Raw genomic sequence first — 22,798 nt, 5'->3', positions numbered from 1 at the left:
GTGAGAGGGAAGGGCCAACCTCCTTCGCTAAGACTTGGGAGACCTCCCACGCTCTGATCCCTGCCTATCTCTTCAGCACGAGCTCTTACCCGATCCTGCCTCAAACTGTGCTTCAGCAATGAAACTGAGGGCAGTTTCATACATAACCCCGTGCCGTTTCTCCCCGTTGTCCTGTGGGTCACACTGTCTCCTCTGCCTTCGGTGCTGTCTACCCTGTCCCTTCCCCCACCTCAGCATGGCTAACCCACTGTCAGCCTCTCCAGGACCTACCTCCCCCTCCAGGAAGCCCCTCCTGCTCCTCGGGGTTGACTGAGGTGTCCTGCTTCTCTGTCCCCATGGGAACCCGTGCACGCTGCTGCTATCGCTGCGCTGTCTGTGACGCAGCGGGCTGTGAGCAACGTGAGGGTACAGACGATGTCTATCTAAACTGCTACTGTCACCAACATACACAGTCAGAAATGGACTTAACCCGCACGCATGCAGCAGTTACCTTTTGTTGCCTGGTTGCTGATAGGGGGTGGATTTGATGCAGGTCTCTTGGTGGGGTGAAGGGGCACTGAAAAGGAAGTTTCACCAACAGGCCTTTCTGGGCTTACACTGCCATTACTTATCTGGCATGCCCCTGACATCAAGCTTGAACTCTGCATATACTTTCCATTCTGAGGGCTTGAGCCACTGCTGTCCACAGAATTCCTACTTTGTACCTTCTGACTGATTTCTGATGAAACTTCCTTTCTGATGCATTTCTGGCCTCTACTTAGATCCTAAAAAAGAAGGAAGGAAATAAGGTCGAATTTTTAGGGTTCCTTTAAGGTAAGTACGGTATTTAACCTCTCTATGCACTAACAATTCAAGGGAGAGAAGAAATAGATTACTGAACTTGGGTTTTCTTAACATGTAGTAGCCTCAGAAAACCACCCCTCCTGAGGGCCATCTCATTCCAAAACCTAGAATTGCTGAAGGATTCAAGTCTTGAAGATGCCTCATAATTTAAGTCGAGAAGAAAACATAGATAGACAGACAGATAGACAGATAGATAGATAGATAGATAGACAGATGACTGGTGGGTCTTGAAATCAAAACAGAGAGGGTCCTGACCAGAATTAAAAAGAGAAGGAAAGGTAAACTCGAAAAGAGCATGCTGCAGATGTGATGTCTCACGAAGCTAGTTTTAAGTGTGTGTGTGTGTGTGTGTATTAAAATGAATTTCTGATTCTGTAACAGTCAAGTAAGTTTTAAAAACAGCATTCAACACAGACTTGCTTTAAAATAGTCTCACAAATACTGTTGAGCATGAAGAAACAGCTGTTCAATTTGACATACCTTTCTAATACCTCACTAGATTACAGTCAATAGAAATTCAATCTTCTCTAAGGCGATCTTGCTAATCATCTGCCCCTACTTCTTTATTTTCAGACGATTATAAAAACAACCATTAGATTTAAATAATAGCTTACTTTTAATACTAAATCCTATAATGCTAATGAGTTATAAATTTTATAACCAGTGAGGCACTATAAAATCATACACTGAATAAGTGAATTCTTAATAGGTCAGGGATTTCTTAGCTGACCTTTGACCCTGGAGCATATCCTTCCCTGAAGAGAACTTGTACTTGCCTTGAAAAAATAACTCGGTTCTTTTTCTTACTATAACTGTAATTGATAAGTATTTAGAAAATATAGATAAGCCAAACGAAGAACATAAAAACTACCCATATTTCTGCTACTCAGAGAATGCTTGGGGTTGGGGAGGCTTGAGGACTCCACTCTGACACATGAGAATTTTGATTCTTTCTTCGGCTGTCATTTTCCAAGGTCTGCAGCAAAAGGTCATACTGCTTTCCTTGTATGGTGCTACTGGTAAAGTTTTGGTTTTTTTAAAAGGTATTTTGGGTTCGTTTTGTTTGGTATAAGCATTCATACACCAGGATCCTAAAACATCAAGTGCCTTCTCTTAGAGCAGGGACTCTTAATCTGGAGTCAACGAATGGTCTGGGGTGAGGGTGGGCACAGACCATGAGAAAATGTAAGCACAAGTCATATTTATGATGGACATTTTTCTGGAAGGAGAATCCGTAACTGTCATCAAATTCTCAAAGAAATTTAGTATCTGAAAATATCTGACAGGGACTTCCCTGGTGGTCCAGTGGTAAAGAACCCGCCTTACAATGCAGGGGACGTGGGTTCGATCCCTGGTCAGGGCACTAAGATCCCACAGGCCATGGGGTAACTAAGCCTGTGTGCCACAACTACAGAGCCCACGTGCCCTGGAGTCTGCGCGCCACAACTAGAGAGAGAAAACCCACACGCCACAAATAGAGAGAAGCTGCGCGCCTCAACAAAGATCCCGTGCGCCGCAACTAAGACCCGACACAGCCAAAAATAAATAAAATAACATTAAAAAAAAAAATCTGACAAACAACGTCAGAAACTAAAAGGATCCTTGTGGTACTTTTTTTTTCCTTTCATGTTTCATTCTAGCCAGACATACCCTAAAGGTGTTGGCAGCCAGGAGTTTTTAACTGTTTTCTTAAGTAAACTGTTCTTTTCCAGATCACATTCTATCCATAAGCCTTTCATCAGTCATTATATCAGAATCCCTAAAAATGGAGAGCAGTTCAAATGTGCGTTTAATGGTCATTTTTAAGCTCTCCAGGTCTAGTGGTTGATTACTGGTTGCAGCTTAAAAAAAGAAAGCCAAAACGGAGCCAATGACAATCTATTTGAACGCTTCAAACCTTGAATATACCTGACGATTAAATCTGGAAGTTGTATCAAATTGTTTAATCCAGGAAGAACTCCTCAAGTCTTGATCTTCAGTCTTGACGTGATACCCTAAAGAGAAGCTTTCATTAAATGATCTTCGCACAAACTGGATCATAAAGAACAAAGTTAGCCTGCTACTTAAAATTGAAAGTAAATTTATATTGACATTTTATTTTGAAATGAATAGACTAACTCTTTATTCCTATACTTTCACCACACTCTTTTCCCTCTCAAAAACAAAACAGTCACCGGCTCTCAATCTAACACGTTAATTCTTTCAATTCTCCCAATGACTGTCTTTCTATGGCAGGATTTTGTGCCAGATGCTGGAGGACCTAGGTCAAATTCTATGGCCATCTGCTGTAGATGTAAAACCAAGTGCAATAATACTTTCTCTAAAAGTAATATATTTTCCCATGTAGAATAAAGGCATATGTTTGCCTGAATTTGGCAGCGTTTCTGTAGAAGCTTTCTTTTCAAGGGACAAAGAGATTACAGGGAGACAGAATGGTATAGTGGAAAGACAGACAAACCCAGATTTGAATTTAAGTTCTTCCATTATCCATGCATCTTAAGGCAAGTTACTTAACCTCTTTAAACCTCAGTTTCCTCTTATACAATAAGCAAAGATTTTGAGATCAAACCGTCTAGTCCTGGGTTCAAATTCCAACTTCTGAACAGCTATGTAAGTATGGGCAAGTGAAGTCCACTAAGTCTTTTTTCCTTTACCTGTTAAAGCTACATTACATACACCCAAAATGTTGTTTCGAGAATTAAGTGAAATCAATGTCAAGCTCCTGGTACTTAGTTAACACAGTTAGGTGGGAATGAACACAATGTCTACAACAGACTTCAGTTTTAATGTGGTACCATCTTCTGCCCAATCCTCCTCAGATTTTTAGGGAAATAAAATTTTTCACCAAAGGCAGACAGAAGAAAACACTGTGTGGCATCACGGCTAATGCCACCGAGTCTTGTCTCTTTCCTAATGCTTCCTTTTCAAGTAGGAGAGAACATCCTCAAGCAGTAACAGTTCAAAGCTTGCTTCCACAAAAGGAAAAAGAGTTGACTGTTCAAACTTAGCACGTCAATTAAGACACCAAAACATTCCCTCCACTCTGACCCCACTTATAAAAGGGAAACAATACTGTCTTGTGACAGCCAGTGAACACAACTCTTAATCCATTAATTTACATTTTGAGTTCTTATACTTGCATCTTACATTTGTCAACATTATGTATTCTTTTGCCAATAGGCTTAACACCATTTCCAACTAAAGATGTGCAATAAACAGTTCTTATTCATAATCTCTAACCTCAACTAGGATGACAGGGCTATTAAGGTGGGGCTTATACGTTATTTTTCAGAGACTTATAGTTTATGTTTCTTACCACTTTCCACTGGCTTATCACAGCGAAACAGCTGCCTAACCTCATGGCTACTGCTGCGGCAGCTGCTGGGATCCTGGAGAGAGTGTCTTTCACCACCGCAGTCTGTGCTTTGTATCTGCCTTTGTAAACACGTGGAATAGTGCAACCCTGCCATAGACAGCATGCCCTGAATAGCTTCTTCCTCTGTGCTCGTCGAGGTAGGACACTCCCTAAAGGGTGGATCAGCAAAAAAGAACCTTTTTAATTCTAATAAAATTTTTGGTAAAATTTAAAACAAAACAAAAACCCCAAACAAAACAAAGCAACAAACGTTTTCCTATCATTTATATCACAATATAATAAGACTACCATCATCAGCATGCCCACCTTTTAACTGGAATTTTGCTCCTAGACGGCTTCTGGCTCTTTTGAAGGAAGCTCCTCATCAAATTAGATTCTTCCTTAAAGTTTGATGTAATTTCTTGTTTCTTTTCATCACCTGAACTTTCAGACTCTTCAGTGGTAAAATTATTTTTCTGAGGTAATTAAATGGAGGCAAATCTATATAAGAAATCTGAACAGGTCTGTACAAACTAACCAGAAACACTTTATCCGTCTAGGGAAAGTGAGAATCTTAATTATCATGGAATTATTTCTGTATTTCATATGAAAAAGTGAAAATGTCTAATAACTACAGTAACATAATTCCTTAGTTAAAAAAAGCCACATAGTACAGGTTTTCTTTAAGGCAAAATGAAATATAACCTATGAGAGAAATGCGAGAAACATGAGAAGAGTATCTCCCTCCACCCTTTCCAAAATCAGACAAAAGCTATGTCGATCAGATGTAAATAGTCACATGATGGGACGTGTGTGTATAATTACCACTGCAGAGAAGGCCCTGTGCCACAAAGGTCAGAGAGACAGGCTTTGGGAAAGCTGTCATTCACTTTCCTCCTAGGTAAAGGAAAGTGGGTGTTCATCTTTTTGTCACATAACTTTAAGTTAAGGGTTCCAGGCGTACCAGTGCGGTGCAATCAGGTCCAGAGTCTTCTGAATCAGAAATATCAGAATATTCTGATGATCGATTCCTGAGTTCTGATTTCACACTTGTTAAAAACCCTGAGAAGGAAAATGGTGAGAGAAAAACAGAGTCATTAGAATTTGAATAAAGTGCCACCCAAAGCCCGTCCAGCTCTGTGAGATGCCTCACCCGCTCCTGCTCTGTCCTTTTCTCACTGCTCTCATTGTCTTCATTCCATTCCTCCCCCATGGACTATCTCCCTAACTGACCAAGATACAGATTAACGTGTATTCTTAAAACATCTGGGGTATTTGTTGAATATGGTGATATAATCCTTATATGGGTGGGTTGACTGTTTTATATTTCTTTCCAGAAAAAAACCTCTAACACTAAAATTAGCTTGCAAGATGCTTTTCACTTTCCGTTGTGCATTATTTCTCTCAACAGAAAACAAAACAAAATAAACTCTCCTAAGCCTAAGACACGTTCAGGTAGACAGTGAATCCAACAAGCTTGAAGCAGGCTCCAGCCCTGCCTCTCTCTTGCCGGTAGCACTCCTCAACAACTGTCGGATGAATTCCATTGATTAGCTGCCTCTCCCCGCCGGCAGGAGAACAAAGGCAGAGTCGGCAACTACAGCAATACCAAACTTACCCAGAATTAGCAGGACTGAGGTATCCAACATGGATTAAATAATGTTAATCACCTGGAACATTTACTTATCAAGTACTAAAATATTTAACTCCTTTTTAAGATAGAAGGGTATATGGAGGCCCTGAAAAATGTTGAGAAAATGAAGACTTCATTCAAAGAAGAAAGATCTCGAGGAGGAGGAGGTGTTACTATTCATCACACTGATGATAACCAATTAATAACCAAGTAGAGGCCTTCTTGTCAACAGGCAATCAAATAAAACAATACACGGACTGCTAATAGCTTCAGATCAGCCAGTTATATATGTCTCCTAATTCTGAAAACCATATGTATGTTAGCTAAAATTATCTCAGAAATAGGATTAAACTTGCAACTTTATTATTTGGAGTTGAGGCCCGTAAGATGCATGAGCTTCATGTGACTCTTGTAAAAACTGTTACTAGGTGAGGGTGTCACTGGACAGCGACATCCTCGTCACTAATACCACCGTCCCTGGACGCCACCCCTCACTTGGTGGTCACATCTGGCATTTCTCTGATGGGGAGACGACTCAGAAATGCTCCAGACTTCTCAAAAGAGTATCAGGGACACAGAAATTGTAATCCTACTACTGATTTAAGCACTTTAAAATTAGCAAGTTACTTTACACATTATTAGCACATTGGTAACGAGCAGACCTTTAAAATGACCATTAAAACAAACATACTGTTAAGTGGTTTCTGAGACGCTTCATTCTCCACCCCCTCTATTCCTGAGCTCTCTTCCATCTTCACTTTTGCCTTTTTTGTCCTTCTCTTATCCTCTTCATTTTCACTGTCTGCTGTATAAAGACTCTGATCTGTAAAGGGTTGTCTCTCATCCCTGTATACAGTGGGAAAAACAATCGAGTCAGAAAACAGTGCAACCATGTAGCCAAATGGTACCCCTCCTTAATTTACAGAGAAAATAGAGAACTAAGACACTTTCCCCATATTTCAGGCAGCTGTGCAACGGTCTGGACCAGGGATTAAATGAACAGAGGGAATCCACTGAAAACTAATCTGTTGGATACTTTGATCTACTTCACATACTTAATTATCCTTCCATTTGTCAGCAGTAACCGGAGATCATTATCTTTCGCTCTCCATTCAGGTACCGTGGAAGATGGCTGGAGATGTTTGTTGAATTTTCCATTCAGTTTAGAGCTCAAAATGTCCTTGAAGTATAAAAACAGAACTTACTTAACCTCCGCCCTCAAATATACCAGCTTGACAAGTAAAGAACTGTATACCACCCACCCCCTCCCCCACCCCCCCCTCCCCAAGCCCTGCACGCTGAAGAGCGCTGGGCGGCCTCCGAGGCTAGCGCGTTTGCAGTGGTGTGGCACGAAAACTAAATGGTTCCTAAAACCAAAGCATGAACCCGGTTCACCCTTCTGTAGGGCCAGTTAACTATAAAACACATTCTATAACGCAGAATATGAAATCTCTATCAAGTGAATTTGGACATTTCACTCTGCAGAGAGCTGAAAACCTGAAGAGCTGGAGAAGTCCTGCCTTCACGTGTCTGAATTCTCTTTGCCTGGCTTCTCCCTGCAGAAGTGCCAGCTGCTGGGTCCTTTCCCGTCACCCTGTCTTTGGCCTAATCTCTAGTCTTCCCACCAGGCACTCCCAGCAATTTACATGTCACCACCCTGCTATCACCGGGAACAAAGGCCATCGGGCGACATAAAGGCACAACAGTAGCTGGTTTTCAATACATAAAGAATACTTCCTTTTCGTGGCAGTAGTTTTCTTTAATAATAAATAGAACCTTTTATAATAAGCTAAATCTTCTCCTAGAGGGCTATGGGTTTAAGGCGGTTTAGAACAACAAAAGCTTAAAACAGTATAACTATAATTATATAAAATTTAAAATACTTAAGGAAGTTCTCATTTCTATATAGCTGCTTTAAATATGTTAATGAAGAGATACTGCTACCTTATTCATTTAAAATTATCCTCTACTTAAGATGTAAAATCATGGATGATATGGACCTCACCACACGTCATTAGCATGTTTTACAAAGGCCCTACGTTGAGCTCATGACTGCCCCACTGCTTCTCCCCTTTGTCCATTAGGCCATCACTTCTCAAACTGCAGTCATGGGTTTCACAGACTCCCAGCCTAACAGTTATCCATGCTGCTGCTGCTGGGCCAGGAAAAGGCCCTCTGCACTTGCTCTTCCCTCTGCCTGCAATACTCTTCCTCCAGTCTGTGTATCCATCTGACTTCTTCTGCTATGTAAGTGGCATTCAAATGCACCCACCTGAGAGGCTCTCTGACCACCTTAGCTAAAGCAGCCAGCCACCTGAGCCCTTTTATTCTCTGGCTCTACTGCTCTCTTTCTTCATAACATTTGTTATCTGAAATTAAATTATTTTAATATCTGCCTCTGACTTCAATCCTTCCAACTTGAGCTAGGATGGAAGCTACACCAGGGCAGGGACTTAGGTTATGCTCACTCTGGTATCTTCTCCAGAGCCTAGAAGAGCACGCGGCACTTGGTAAGCACTCAGTAAACATGTCGGCAAACAGATGAGATCTGTTCGTCCTACTTCTACACTGAAGCATGTCCCTGTCACGAGCAGAAGCGCTGCTGACCCCTACAGCACTAAGCAAAGATCAGACAACAAGAACGGCCGGACTGTTCTCTTTCTACAGTCCTTCTGAAGGCCTTTCAGAAACGACCAAGCCTCCCGTGTGACCATGGAACGGCAGCTTGCCTCTTCCCAGGGACACATCTCCAGTCTTCTGAGCACCTCCCTCGTGTGGAGCTCCAGGATGTCTAGGTTAGAAGGAGTTCGGACATTATGATCTCGAAGTTTCCGCATCCTTCGTCGGGAATGGTATGGGGAAGCTGCTTCATTTGAGGATCGTGAAACTGGACATACAGTAGGAATTCCCTGAGATTTAACTGGTTTGCCGTTTTCCTCCTTTAAGAATGAAATTCAGGGTATTTTTATGACAAGGCCACAAACATACCTGACTCATCAGCCATAAACATATTCTAGAAAACAAAACACATTCAGTTTAATCATATAAACAAAAAACACCAAATGATAAAGCTTGAACGGCTTTGCCGAGACCTTTTCCCCTTCTCTCCCCCACGTGATATACCGTGAACATATTTCCTTGCTTTTCAATGTCACTTTAGAGGCTGTGCCGCATTCTACTGTAGAGATATGGCATCATTTATTGACCTAATAGTAATGGCAGTTATTTAGGCTGCTTCCAGTTCTTCCCTAGGATGAAATTCTTTCACACACATAATTGCATAAATCAATAAATGCTTTTTAAACCAAAGTCACACATCTCTATGTAGCTTTAAAAATTAAAACTCTATAAGCATATCATGAAAAGCGCAGTCTACTCGTCCCCATCTGATTCACTTTCTCCAGAAGTAACAACTTTCAAGTTTTTAAGCATTGTAGTAACATACACAGAATTCTGTACCACATAATATATGTATATGTAATTTATACGTAACGTATACGTAATTTACCATTTTAAGGTGTAAAATGCCACAGTTCAGTGGCGTTAGGTGCATTTCACATTGTTGTCTAACCATCACCACTATCCACCTCCAGAACTTTTTAATCCTCTCAAACTCTTAAATAATAGCTCCCGGGCTTCCCTGGTGGCGCAGTGGTTGAGAGTCCGCCTGCCAATGCAGGGGACACGGGTTCGTGCCCCGGTCTGGGAAGATCCCACATGCCGCGGAGCGGCTGGGCCTGTGAGCCATGGCCGCTGAGCCTGTGCTCCGCAGCGGGAGAGGCCACAACAGTGAGGCCACAACAGTGAGAGGCCCGCGTACCGCAAAAAAGAAAAAAAAATAATAATAATAATAACTCCACTCCTCCTTAGCCCCAGCCCCAGGCAACTACCATTCTACTTTCTCTATGAATCTGACTACTCTAGGAACTACATGTAAATGGGATCACACAATATTTCTCCCTTTGTGACTGGCTTATTTCACTTAACACAGTAACTTCAAGGTTCATCCATGTTGTAGCATGTGTCAGAATTTCCTTCTTTTGTAATGCTGAATAATATTCCACTGTATGTATATAACACATTTTGTTCATCCATTCATCTATGATGGGCGTCTGGGTTGCTTCCACGTTTTCGATGCTGTGAATAATGCTGCTATGAACGTGTGTGTGCACCCTGCTTTCAATTCTTTGGGATATATACCCAGCCCTTCCAACTCTTGTAGCTGCTTTTTTTGTTGTTGTTGTTTCAGTTATTTGCCTCCAAATGTCTAAAGAACATGTTTAAACTGTTATTTCTTGGTTTTTCAGCTTCAGACATTATTGAATCCCTACTATATAAGATAAAGTCTTAATCTTTGCACACCTCTCCTAAAGGCACACACACTTTCTCTTCCTTCAGTATTTAAATTGGACTCAATGAAAATTATTTACAACCCAGTGCCATGAAACATACTATTATTACCTTTACTTTCTTTTACATCCTTTGACTTTCCCTTGAGTTTATAATTGCCTCATCTCCATCTGTTTTGCTTCCTATGTATTTATCACTAATTGATACCCAAATTCCCACTAGAAGAATGCAAACACTCAAACACATTAAGTAATTTATCAATCCTTATATTTTTCTTTGGAGACAGGAAGGCCTGATAAAGCACAGGATGCCCAGGTAAATGTGAATTTCAGATCAACAACTGATATGGAGGCTTTCATTCTCCTGCTCCATCCTGGACTAGCTGCACTCTGGGCCTGCACATGATACCAAAGGCCATTCCCGACCTGCTCCCATTCTACCACATAAAGCTGCCATCCCCACCCCCCCATCTCCGGCTGTCACTCCCTACCCTTTTCCCCTCCTCTATTTTCTTCAGAGCACTCCTTTACTCCTGAGTCATTAAAATATTTACGGCCAGCCTCTTCCTACTAAGCTCCATGCAGGCAGGGCCTTTGATTCCTGATGGGACACAGCACATAGTAGGTACTCAGTATTTGCTGGAAGAATGAATTCCAGGGCTCCTCCTTTTTCGGTTTACTCTCTCCCAGAACATCCTCTAAGAGTCTCCTGAGAAAGGGAACATGAAGGTAAACTGTTGGAGACCTTGCCTCTCTGACATCTTTACCATCATAGTTGACTTATAGCGTGGCTGAACGCAGACCTGTAGGTTGGCATCCCTCCTATCCCAGAATGTTAAAGAGTCTGCTTTATTGCCTTCTAGTCTGTAATGTTACTGTTGAGAAATCTGATATTCTTCTCATTCCCATTTCTTTGTATATGACCCATACTTCCTTCTTTGATGCTTTTTAGGATATACTTCATGACATGTATTCTAAAATGTGACCAAATGTGCCTTTGAATAGGCCTTTTTTCACTCACTGTACCAGGCATTCTGTAGAGTTCTCAATTTGGGAAGGTGTGTCCTTGAATTCTAAAACATTTTCTTTGATTATTCTTCTGATAATCTTGTTTTCTGTGTTATCTCTCTCTGGAACTCACATTATTTTGACAGTGATTGTGTAAAACAACCTGATTTTTCTGTCCTATTTCTGTCTTTTTTTTTTTTTTTTTAAACTTTGGGAGAGATTTTTCCAACTTTATCTTCCAACCATTCTACTAAATTTTGTTTCTATTTTATTTCTAATTTCCAAGAGCTCCTTTCCTTTTTTCTTTGAATGTTCCTTTGTTAAAGCTTCCTGTTCTTTTTTCATGGAGGTACTATTTACTCTTTTCTCTCTTCAGGGTATCAGTTATGGTTGGGTTTTGGGCTAGAGACTTATTTGCTTATTGATTGTTTCTTCTGAATACTTTTTTTTCCCCCTTTTTATCCTTATTTTTGGTCTTTGTCTTAAAAAATTTTCTTGGCTTTCTATGCATTTTCAAAGGGAAGCATTAAAAAGCTATGTTTCAAGAAATGGTGCTAAGAAAACTAGATAAAAATATGGGGAAAAATAATGCCTTAATTTACCTTACGCTATGTATAAAATTTCAAGATTGGCCATTTACCTAAATGTAAAAGCTTCTAGAAAAAAAAGAAAGTATCTTCAAGACCTTGAGTGGGCAAAGATTTCTTAGAGAGGACACACAAAAAGGTTCTATTTATAAAAGAAAAAGATTTTATAAATTGGACTCCTTCAAAATTAAAAATTTCTGCTCATAAAAAGACACCATTTTTCATACGGACTATATCTCAAGGGAAAAAAAGTTAAAAAAAAAAAAAAAAGACACCATGAAGACAATGAAAAGGTAAGCCATAGGCTGTGGGTAAATATTTACTATTACATATATGTATATATCTCATATATAATATATATCATCTGTACATACATGAATGAATGCATGCCAAAGGACAAAGAACTTGTGTCCAGGATATACAATAAACTCCTAAAAATCAATAATAAAAACAACATAATTTTTTAAATGGGCAAAAACTTCAAACAGATACTTCATAAGGGAAGATATACAGACAGCCATGCACACAAAAAGGTGTTCAACATCATCAGTCATCAGGAAAATGTAAACTAACACCACAATGAAACAATTTTCATATTCTCTGCAATAGCAAAAATTAAAAAGACTGAAAACACCAAATACTTACTGGCAAGGATATGGAACAACTACAACTCCTATGCATTACTGGTGAGAGTGTAAAATGGTACAAACACTTTGGAAAACTGTCTGGCAGATTCTCATAAAGTTAAAAATTCATTTACCCTATGACTTAACAACTCTACTCCCAGGTATTTATCCAAGAAAAATGAAAACATATATCTACCACAAGACACACAGGTTGCTTATAACAGTTTTATTCATAATGGCCAAATCTGCATATAACCCAAATATTCATCAACAGAAGAATGGAAAACAAACTGTGGTATATTCATTTAACCGAATACTACTCAGCAATGAAAAAGAACTACTGACACGTGCAACGTGAATGAATCTCAAAAGCCTTATGTTTAAAGAAGCCAGACACAAAAACACTACATCTGTATGACTGCCTTTATCTGAAATTCAAAAATAGGCAAAATTAATCTATGATAAAGCAGGACAGGTCCAAACAGTGGTAGTAGCTATGACAGTCCAAGACTGAATAGAAGGGGGCAAGAAATGACCTTCTGGGGTGATGCAGATGATTTTTAGCTCAACTGGGGTAAGGGTTACACAGGTATATACTTTTGTCAAAACTCGAATTGTACTTTCATGACCTGTGCGTTTCACTGTATGTAAAAAGGAAAAAGCTAATTGGGAGCTCTGTGTGAGTGGGGCTTTATCAACTGATGGGTTTCACTATAGGAATCTGGGTTGTTCCATCTGAAGGTTTCAAATTGTCAACATCAGCGGATCTTCTTCTTGGCCTGGGAGGTACAGACCAGACTGCCAGTGTTTTGGGGAGCCACGTGGAAGAAGAATCATTCACTATGTAGATTGTCACTTAATCCTCTTGTTTTCAGTACAGTACCCATCTCCCTCAGCTGGGTTCAGTGGCCAAAGTCCAGTCTCAAGTTCAACCTCTAAAAAATTAAATCTCTAGTTTTTTGCATGTGTTAAGGCAGGGATCCGGAGGTCAATTTATTTCTTAAATAGACCTTTAATCAATCCTGCTTTCAACCCCACCTCCACTCTCATATTCAGAGGGTCCTAGTTTCCCTGATTGCTGAACTTTTTGAAGGTTTTACTGTACAAATAAGATCTGCTCTGGTCTTCTCCCATTGCCCACACAGGTTTCAGCTCTCTCTGGTCTGCTAAGTCAGTTACCGCTTGAACATTTGCTTTCCAGCTTCCAAAATTTTGTTGGAGTCTTCATCTCTATTATTCTCTTTGTCTTCAGGGGATATTGCTTTTTATTCTTTTACTATCATTTTGGTTCCAAGAGGTGATAGTGGTAAACAGGTATGGTCATGTACAAAGTTTAATTGGATTCCTCTTATTTACTTTATTAAAATAATGCTAAGTCAAGGTATATGCCAGTTAGAAAGCATGAACTATTTACACTTCCAACCAGCAGCATAAAAATAAAGAATTTTATCTTTGCCAATCTGATAAATGATCATTTGAAATCATAAATTATGTGGCAAAATGTACTTGAATACTTTTTCGCATACTGAGAATATTTTTCATCTTTTTATTGGATTGGCCATTTCTATGTCTTCTTTGGTGAAATACCCGTTTATATTTTCTTTGTACATTTTTCTACTGCCATTTTGCTTCCTTCTGTACTCCCTACCCTCCAATTAAAAAAACAAAAACCCCAAAACAACAAAAAAACACTTTGTTGACTATTTTTGTCCAATTATTCTTCCAAGTATATTTTACCATTTTCAATTTGTGATACTAATTTGGAATTGACATATTTCAGAAATGACACTCCCACTTATTCAACTATAGTTTTATTTCTCTTAGTAAAGATTTATAGTTTTTTCATACAGACCTACACCTTTCTTATTGAGTTTATTCTTAGTTTTGGTTGTTATTATATATGATATTTATATATGTATCCATTTACATATATATTCAAGATTAAATATGTGACTTTTGATTTTAAAAATCCATTTATATGCAGCTCTTCAAAAACAGAAAATAATTTCCTACCATATCTGAACATATTGAGAATTACATGAAATACTCTATCCAAGGATATTAAACCCAACATTTTAATATTTCTTAGACGTACACCTCTTTTCATTCCCCCAAACACAGCCCTAATCTGAGCTGTGTCAATTAGCCGCCACTCCTCCACTTAATTTCCTTTCAGTTCAAGCTGGATACTAACAGAACCACCTTCCTCAAGAATTCCTTTAACTAAAACCCCCTTTCTTTAATACCTAGAATAGCTCTAACTAATAAATTAAAACACCTAATCTAAGACTTCATGGGCTTTTATCAAAGGGCATTTACCTAAACAAGTTGCTGTAATATTTTCACTCAAGTGGATCTCCTTGCCCCACCTTACTTGTGTCATCCCTCTTTCCAATTCAGTTTCACCCAGCTCTTACTCATCTTACCTTTTCTCTTTCTTTCATTTCTTAACATGTATTCATCTCTGCATTGCAGAAATGAAGGAGATCTGAAAGTTTTGTTTATGCTGTATTTTTTTTTTATTTTTGGAGTAACATGAAGAACCTGAAGTAACCCGGTAACTGCTTCCTTATTACTTCACTATGATACAATACTCCAGATTTCTCCGTAGGACTTTGGGAGCCTGAAAACCTGAGACTCCTTCCAAGACACAGTGCATTCTATTTCTTCTAAGAGTGTCAGGGCTTTCCAATGTTTGTAGTGTGGTGGTAGATCCAAGTGCTTCTCAAAGCAGAGAGTAACCAGGCATTTAGATGATAGTTTCTACTCTTACCTCTATTGCTCGAATTACTTTAGAAAGTTCTTTAATAAGATGTCCAGGTCTAACATTGTCTGGAATTTCAAAGGCATGTTCAGATACAAGCTGTATTTGGATTAGCAAAGATAAGACAACCAAAGTTACTTACATTTTAAGATGTAAAAACTAATTTACTAAATCAATTTTCAGGTTCTCTAGATTTTACAGACAAGGTCAAATACCCACAAGTCAGGTCTCAGAGCTCATGTGGTTGGTTTCATATCTTCTAAGGAGATCCTTATTAACTCATAAAATCCTCTTACCTTGAGTTAAAAATGGACTTGTCTTACTGTAAATTTTGTTCTATATGGACTCTACACCTCAAAGCCTACTGTAATTCTAACTACTGCTATAATTAGTAGAGAAACTAACTAAATTTAATTCATAATACGTAAGGATCTGTAAGGGGGAACACAGGCACTAAAATAGTCCTAGTTTCTCATGAGAAATCTAATACGCCAAGTTTTTTTCTTTTCACATTGAAAGCGAAATAGGGAAAAGATCCCATTCACAGGAAAGAGGAATTAATTGGTGAGTTACCATATCTACTGAACTGCAAACTGCTGTCATTACTTATTATGTCTATTTCCAAATATTAATCTGTATATCTAAGAAAGTTTTGACCTTTTAGGCACACTTAACGTACTAATTGTTACTTCTGCTTTACATCCTCTCCTTGGTTTAGCATAATTTGTTAAAACAAACTAATGACATCAAGATACAGTTGAGTACTTTACGAGTGTTGACTCATAAATCCTTTCAACGACACTCTGACAGAGATACTATTAGGATTCTCACTTTACAGTTGAGGGCCTCAAGCACAGGTTAGCGGTTTATTAGCCGCATTGCTAAGGCTTGAATCCAAGCCTCTGACTCCAGAGTTCACGCTCTAAGCCACTATGCTAAGCTACCTCTCATCTTAGAGCAAGGTGGACAGTTAACTGCAAACATCATGCTTTTAAAAGTGCACTTCAAATGCAATGAATTAACAGTATGTATTATTTGATGAGTTTTACTGTGCATCAAAATCACCTACAAAGTCTGTTAAAAACAGAGGTTCAGATCCTATCCCAGATCAATTAAATCAGAATCTCTCAGGAAAGAAGCAGGGAGTTTATTTTTAAAAAACTCTAAAGGCAATTTTGATAAACAGACAAGTTTGAGAACAACTTGTCTACAGCCTTCAGAAGGAAAAGAATGACATGGTTTTTGCAACATACCCTTTATTTTGTTTTTATCTTTTTATATACTATATACTTTTGTAATCTGTTTATGCCTTTACTTGTCATTTAGATGATGACATCTTTGACATTGGAAGACATGATTTTTATTTTCCTGAATGCTTCCACAGTGCCCTTACTCTTAATGGATATGCAGCAATGATAATAACGTGAAAGGGAGCATAAAATTATTGGGAGGGTAACCTATTAATTACTGTCTCCCAATATCTTTTAAGAGGGGGATTTTTATTTCAGGTAGACATTTGAGAAATTAGCATGGGAATGTATTTTCATCAGCTCAACTATTTATCATTTATTAAAACATTGTATGTAAAGTTCCAGGAAGGAAATGAAGATTAGAAAGTCCCTGTTTTTCAAGAGCTTATAAACTTAGACAAGAGGACATGGACACATTACTTTATGGACATTAGTTTTAAGCCCACTGGACAAGAGATATGCTACGGACGCATAAGGAAAGGACATACTGCTTCCAAATGGAGACCTGGGATGACCTCTTAGAGGTGGTGGGATTCAAATGCAAACTAGACCACATTTTAGGGAAAAATGGAAGTCTCCTGCTTGAACCCTGACCTCTCTTTTCCTTCGTTCTTACATAAGACTAGCAGAGGCATAACAGCATAGGCTTTGCAAACGCAGAGACTGAGCTTTAATCCTAGCTCCACCAGTTGTCTTGGGAAAGTTCTTAAGCTCTGAACCTCAGCTTCCCCATATGTAAAATGGGGATACCAAGAGTACCCCAACCTCATATAGTTGTTTTGAAGAGTATATGAGTTTATGGATATAACAACTAAGCACAGTGGTTAGCACACTATGTGAGCTCAAAGTTATATATTATTCTTCTATATCTACATGTTCATTTCTTAGTCAATATCCTAGATATACTCAACTTTACTTTCTTTTTGAGGTTAAAAGAAATACCAAGGTACTTCATTCTCATAAATATAAACATAAACCAGCACATTTGTATATACTGTCCAATAAAATGCAGGTTGTACTTAAAGCATGATTTCCATTCCTTCTACTACTCCAAAATAACATAAGGACTCTGTTTTCCTGACCTTGCCATGTAAAAATTAACAATTAATTCACCAAAGACAACTACTTACTTCTTTTTTCATCCATAATTTTAAAGCAGTATGCAGCGCTTTCACTCCCTGTACTAGGTAAGTCTGAGGCTGGAAACCATCTTCTCTCAGTTCTGTGGCAATGAAGTTGAGGGGGAAAGGAGTTAGTGCTCTGCGACAAAGGGATTAACTTTAGGTTTTGAGTAACCACCAAAGAGCAAACAAGTTAATGGAGAAATAATAAACAATCAGTTGAAAAGGTGAGAAAGAAAAAGAAACAGTATTACATTAAATGTACTTGTACTAAATGCTCCAGTTAAAAGAAAGCTCACACACGTAAGGCTGAGTGAACGACAGGCCACAAGAGGATCAGCAGGAATCTACTCACAACAAGTCTAAGAATGGACACAATTAAACTAGTTTAGTGAGCGACACGGTGATAAAACTGAAGAAAAGGATTTCACAAAAGTCAGGATGGTGGTTCTCTCTTGAAGGGAAGGAGGAGGGTGCAATGGGAAAAATAACTGGGCCTCTCTAAGGTAGCAGCAAGGCTGTTTTTGCTTACTTTGGGTAGAGCTGACCTGAGTGACAGCTGTGCAGTTCTTTCAACTGTACGAGAGAGTATGTGTATGCAGTGTGTGACCTACACAACTGACTATGGGCATGACATACTACGTTATTGTAAAGGCAAATACACATACACACATACAAATGTCTCTTTTGGGCTTTAAAACCAAATTGATTATCTAAAACTCATGCAAAATATATTAGATGTGGTCTTAAATTCAGGTAAGGTGAAACAAAAGCAAAAGATCTCACTTCTGCTCAGTGTTTAATTTACTTACATGAAGCCAAAATTGGTTCACTGTTTTATTATTACTAACACTAAACACAGTTAAGAGTTTCATATAATCCACACTTATTTAACCCATCATATAAACCTTATTAACAGCCTGAGCTGGAAGATAACAGGCCATAGTAGAAAGTTAAAGGGTCAGGAATAAAAAAACAACATAATGCGGGGTAACAAGACCACCATTCCTGCTTCCAGGATGAATCCTAAGACAATGGCAATTGGTATAGTGGTCATCTGGCTCTAGCCTTAGTGGGACTGGACTGACTCACTAATATTGCCAGGTAGCCTGTACTGATATAGATGACAAAATGGAAACATTTTAAAACCTCACCTACAAATATCCTTTTACAGTAATCGGGTTTTTTTTTTAGGTTTTTAATGTATAGGTTCATGTTTTCAGTGAGACCTCAATATTTCTGAACTCTCAATGGTCTAAAACAAAGGTTAAATCGTTATTTTAAGACTGAACAATTTGCTGCTTGTGGCTACAAGGGGAACAGCAAGAGTTTGTCTTTTAGATAAATTTTTAATTTGTTCTAAAAAGTCGACTGATGAGCCCCTCTTAGACATTAAGGAAAAAGCATTACCCCAGGTGTGTATGTATGTCAGTGTGTGTGTGTGTGTGTGTGTGTGTGTGTGTGTGTGTGTGTGTGTACGTGTATGTGTTAGTGAGAAGAGAAAGATGGAAAAAGTGCTCTGAATTTTCTGAATATTGAATTGCCAATCTCTTACCTGGAGAGTTCAGTAATTGGGTTTTATTTCCAGAAAATAAGGACATTTGTAAGTGTTTTTATAAGTGTTCCTATTTTCCCAGGCTTCTACTCGAATAGGGGACTATGAAATTTACTGTCCAGTATTTTACTGAAAATCATATATTGCAACTCTATGGATCTACTGTGACATCCCTGAAGCCAAGAAAAATACCCGAGAGCACTATTCCTCCCCATCCACGGGATCCCACCTCCATCCTGTACAGCTGCACCACTGTCAAGACACCTACCTCTACACAGTGCTACAAGGTGTGAGACGGGGTTCTACTGCTCTTTCCTTCCAAAGAAAGTGAGCTTTCCCCAGCCCCCCTTTTTAAGGAAAGAAACCATAAATGATTTTTATCATTTACTTCCGTGCATGCCATCCTGGGAAATAAGTTATTGGTAGTTTTTTTTCCTTTTACCTTTTCTTCTTGTGTAACATTTAAATGGGGAAGACCCCCAAATGTTTAGACTAGACTTTATTGTTTGATCTGCTTATATCTCTTCTTCTGGGAGTTAATTATAATAGTAGCACTGGGACTTCCCTGGTGGTGCAGTGGTTAAGAATCCGCCTGCCAGTGCAGGAGACACGGGTTCGAGCCCTGGTCTGGGAAGATCCCACATGCCGTGGAACAACTAAGCCCGTGTGCCACAACTACTGAGCCTGTGCTCTAGAGCCCACGAGCCACAACTACTGAGCCCGCATGCCACAACTACTGAAGCCCCCGTGCCTAGAGCCCGTGCTCCACAACAAGAGAAGCCACCGCAATGAGAGCCCGCACACCGCAACAAAGAGTAGCCCTCACTTGCCGCAACTAGAGAAAGCCCGCGTGCAGCAACGAGACCCAACGCAGCCAATAAATAAATTAATTAAATAATTAAAAAAATATAGTAGCACTACTGGCAAACTGAGTAGGAAAGTTAGACAACACAAAAACCAGATGGACTGTATTTTCATGGGCATAAGTGCACAAAAAGCAAAAAATAGATAAAAGTGGAAGTTACAGTGAGTCTCCAACTTGACTGCTCAAAGATTATTAAACCAGTAATAAAACATCAAAATCTGAAATTCCACATAAAAGAGGTGGTACCTTGCAAGTTTAAAGGGATATATTTCCCACCTCCCTTGAAAAGAACCATTTTTCTTCAACTATAGATGCATAGCCTGACACTAGCTGGTTTGTGCCAACAGGTGCCTTATACTGGCCACATAATGGTCATAATGGTAATGGCACAGACACCACCTGATTCACTCAGGACATGAAAATTATTCCCTCGATTTTTTAAAAGCAAATGTTTGGGAACAAATACTAGGTAACAGTCCCTTGGCTTCAACTGCATTTTTGTTAGTGAGGCACTTTTACGTGCCTGATACTGTGTGCAGATGACTAAAGTCCCAGTGAAAGGAACATTTTTCAATATTACCTATGTGGTTCTGATGCAGCTCTTCATATATCTGATTTTTATGCCTAAGGACTAGAGATTTTCTAATTTGCTAAAAAGGTTCTGAACAGAGGAAAATAATGCATTTAAAAAACAAAATAGGGGGCTTCCCTGGTGGTGTGGTGGTTGAGAGTCCGCCTGCCGATGCAGGGGACACGGGTTCGTGCCCCGGTCCGGGAAGATCCCACATGCCGCGGAGCGGCTGGGCCCGTGAGCCATGGCTGCTGAGCCTGCGCGTCCGGAGCCTGTGCTCCGCAACGGGAGAGGCCGCAACAGTGAGAGGCCCGCATACCACCAAAAAAAAAACAAAAACAAAAAACAAAATAGGGACAATAGCCACACCACATTTTAAAAAGAACCTCTCTTTCTATGAGTGGCTTTTAGTGAATTTAGAAGTATCATGCATCATATGAAACAACAAAATGTACAGATTATTTATTACCTTTTAGGGTCTCCAGCAAGTTTTTGGCTACAAACCAACATATGGCTTCAAAGAAAGGGAATTTGAAAAGATCTGGTGTTTTTAGCCTTTTTTCCATCTCATAACACCTAAATAAATAAGAGTTGAAGAAATTTAATATTAATATTAGCATTTCAAAGTTAAATGCAGACAATCAACTTAACTAAAATAAGCAGCCCACGACGTATAAGACCAATCGAGTAGTGCACATCGCTCAACACCACCACCACACGTGGGTAAGACTGAGCTGTGATCTTACTCAGGTCCGCCCTTAACAGATTTGACAGGATACTGAAGAATTTACAGTGGGCTTCAAAAAGATCACCCCTTGGGATCTGTAGCCTAGTTTTAACAGAAGGAATTTTACAAGGGTTCCACTATAATAAACAGAACGATGTGTTTAGAAACCGGCTGCCTGTGCTGGACAGCACTGCAACACCCTCTCACGGCATTTTCTTTAGGCTCTACTAAGCATTCAAGCTCAGGACCACACTTGGCAAGGGTCAAGGTGAGAAGACCTGTGAGAAACCACAGCTCGCCACAGGGTGAGTCTTCCGTGGGAGTCTTTGCAGCAGTCCACACAGCCAGGAGCCGTCTTTCCCCAGGGACAGCTCAGGTATAAAGAAACAAGATTCGTACTTGGCAAGTGTGGGAGCTGCCCTAGCTTAAAGCTGCATACCCCCCATAAGAGCCAGAATCTCTTGTAATAACTCCATAGATGCATGGCTTCCGGGGCTCCCCAGGGGCAGGCCAAGTTATAACAGTCACACTCAGGAAAGCCCAAAGACATGGCTTCCTACTAGGTATTTCTAGTTCTGCCAGTACTGATGCGGTTTATCAATCAGGAATCATTTTACCATAAGCAATGTTGCCTTGTAACAGTCTTCTCTCATTAGGCTACCAGGGGAAGTTATTACCCAAAGGTCAAATTCTCATGCAGAAGGGGAAATAGCTGTTAATCCTTTACCACAGCAAAATTAAAGCAGGTGTTTTGACAACGATCCTAACTTAGGGTTGCTCTGCCCCAGCAGCATATGTCACACCTGAGTCTGACTGGTTTTAGTTCAATTCCCTCACTGTAAAAATAGCCAAAGGAGAGCCTATCCATTTCTACAAAAGTCTGAAATTTGGGGAGATACCTAATCTCAAATTGAATAAACTATTCTTTTTGTTTTAGATTAGAAAAGCATCAAGGTGTTCTCCTGTCAAAATCTTAAGACAATACTTTTGTTAAAAGTTCCTAATAATTTCTCAGGGCCTATCTCCATGAGATCTCAATTAAGTATGTTGCTGAATTTTTTTTTTTTTTGACTTTTAGAACTAAGTCCTATTTAAGAAAGGACAAAAGATCCTTTAAATACTGATGACACAAACCTGAGCTGCATGCCAATGTTAAGGTTGTGCAGAAAGTTCCCCCCAAAAGCCATACAGTCCTGAGAAGTGAGCACAGCATGAATCCACCCTGAAATGGTTAAAAGTATATAAATCAGTGATTTTTCAATATTCAAACCACACAAATGTGATATATACCTATTTTAAGAAACACAAAATATCAAAATTAGTTTACCTCATACTTCAGTGCTAGAGAAGCTAATGTCTATTACCATCTAGAGGTTCAATGATTCAAGTATGTATTAAATGCCTATTATATGCCAGCCTCTGTGCTGTGTTTAAGATAAATGGATTGACCCAATTAGACAAAATTACGGTGCAGGGTAGGTGAAGGTTTCTGTGGTTGTTGCTGTTTCAGTTTTTTAGCTTAAAAACACAATCTACTTTATATT

The 22,798-nt window shown here is 39.3% G+C and overlaps 1 protein-coding gene across 2 annotated transcripts in view; it reads right to left on the bottom strand.

The window, feature by feature from the left end:
* The window catches only part of KDM7A (lysine demethylase 7A), a 123,003-nt gene that overhangs the window by 5,218 nt on the left and 94,987 nt on the right, over nucleotides 1-22,798 (bottom strand). For both annotated transcript variants that reach the window (XM_060305236.1, XM_030853989.2), the window contains 12 exons: nucleotides 22,389-22,476; nucleotides 20,997-21,103; nucleotides 17,546-17,637; nucleotides 15,175-15,264; nucleotides 8,561-8,770; nucleotides 6,887-7,011; nucleotides 6,523-6,677; nucleotides 5,163-5,260; nucleotides 4,526-4,674; nucleotides 4,160-4,368; nucleotides 2,752-2,837; nucleotides 491-764 (listed from right to left, as the gene is read on the bottom strand). In XM_060305236.1, the coding sequence (XP_060161219.1) occupies nucleotides 491-764; nucleotides 2,752-2,837; nucleotides 4,160-4,368; nucleotides 4,526-4,674; nucleotides 5,163-5,260; nucleotides 6,523-6,677; nucleotides 6,887-7,011; nucleotides 8,561-8,770; nucleotides 15,175-15,264; nucleotides 17,546-17,637; nucleotides 20,997-21,103; nucleotides 22,389-22,476 (1,683 nt within the window). The remainder of the gene's footprint in view (nucleotides 1-490; nucleotides 765-2,751; nucleotides 2,838-4,159; nucleotides 4,369-4,525; nucleotides 4,675-5,162; nucleotides 5,261-6,522; nucleotides 6,678-6,886; nucleotides 7,012-8,560; nucleotides 8,771-15,174; nucleotides 15,265-17,545; nucleotides 17,638-20,996; nucleotides 21,104-22,388; nucleotides 22,477-22,798) is intronic.

Source organism: Globicephala melas, chromosome 9 (assembly GCF_963455315.2).
Source record: "Globicephala melas chromosome 9, mGloMel1.2, whole genome shotgun sequence".
Lineage (NCBI taxonomy): Eukaryota > Metazoa > Chordata > Mammalia > Artiodactyla > Delphinidae > Globicephala > Globicephala melas.
Note: the sequence above shows the minus strand (reverse complement) of the source record. Positions and strands in the feature narration are given on the sequence as shown.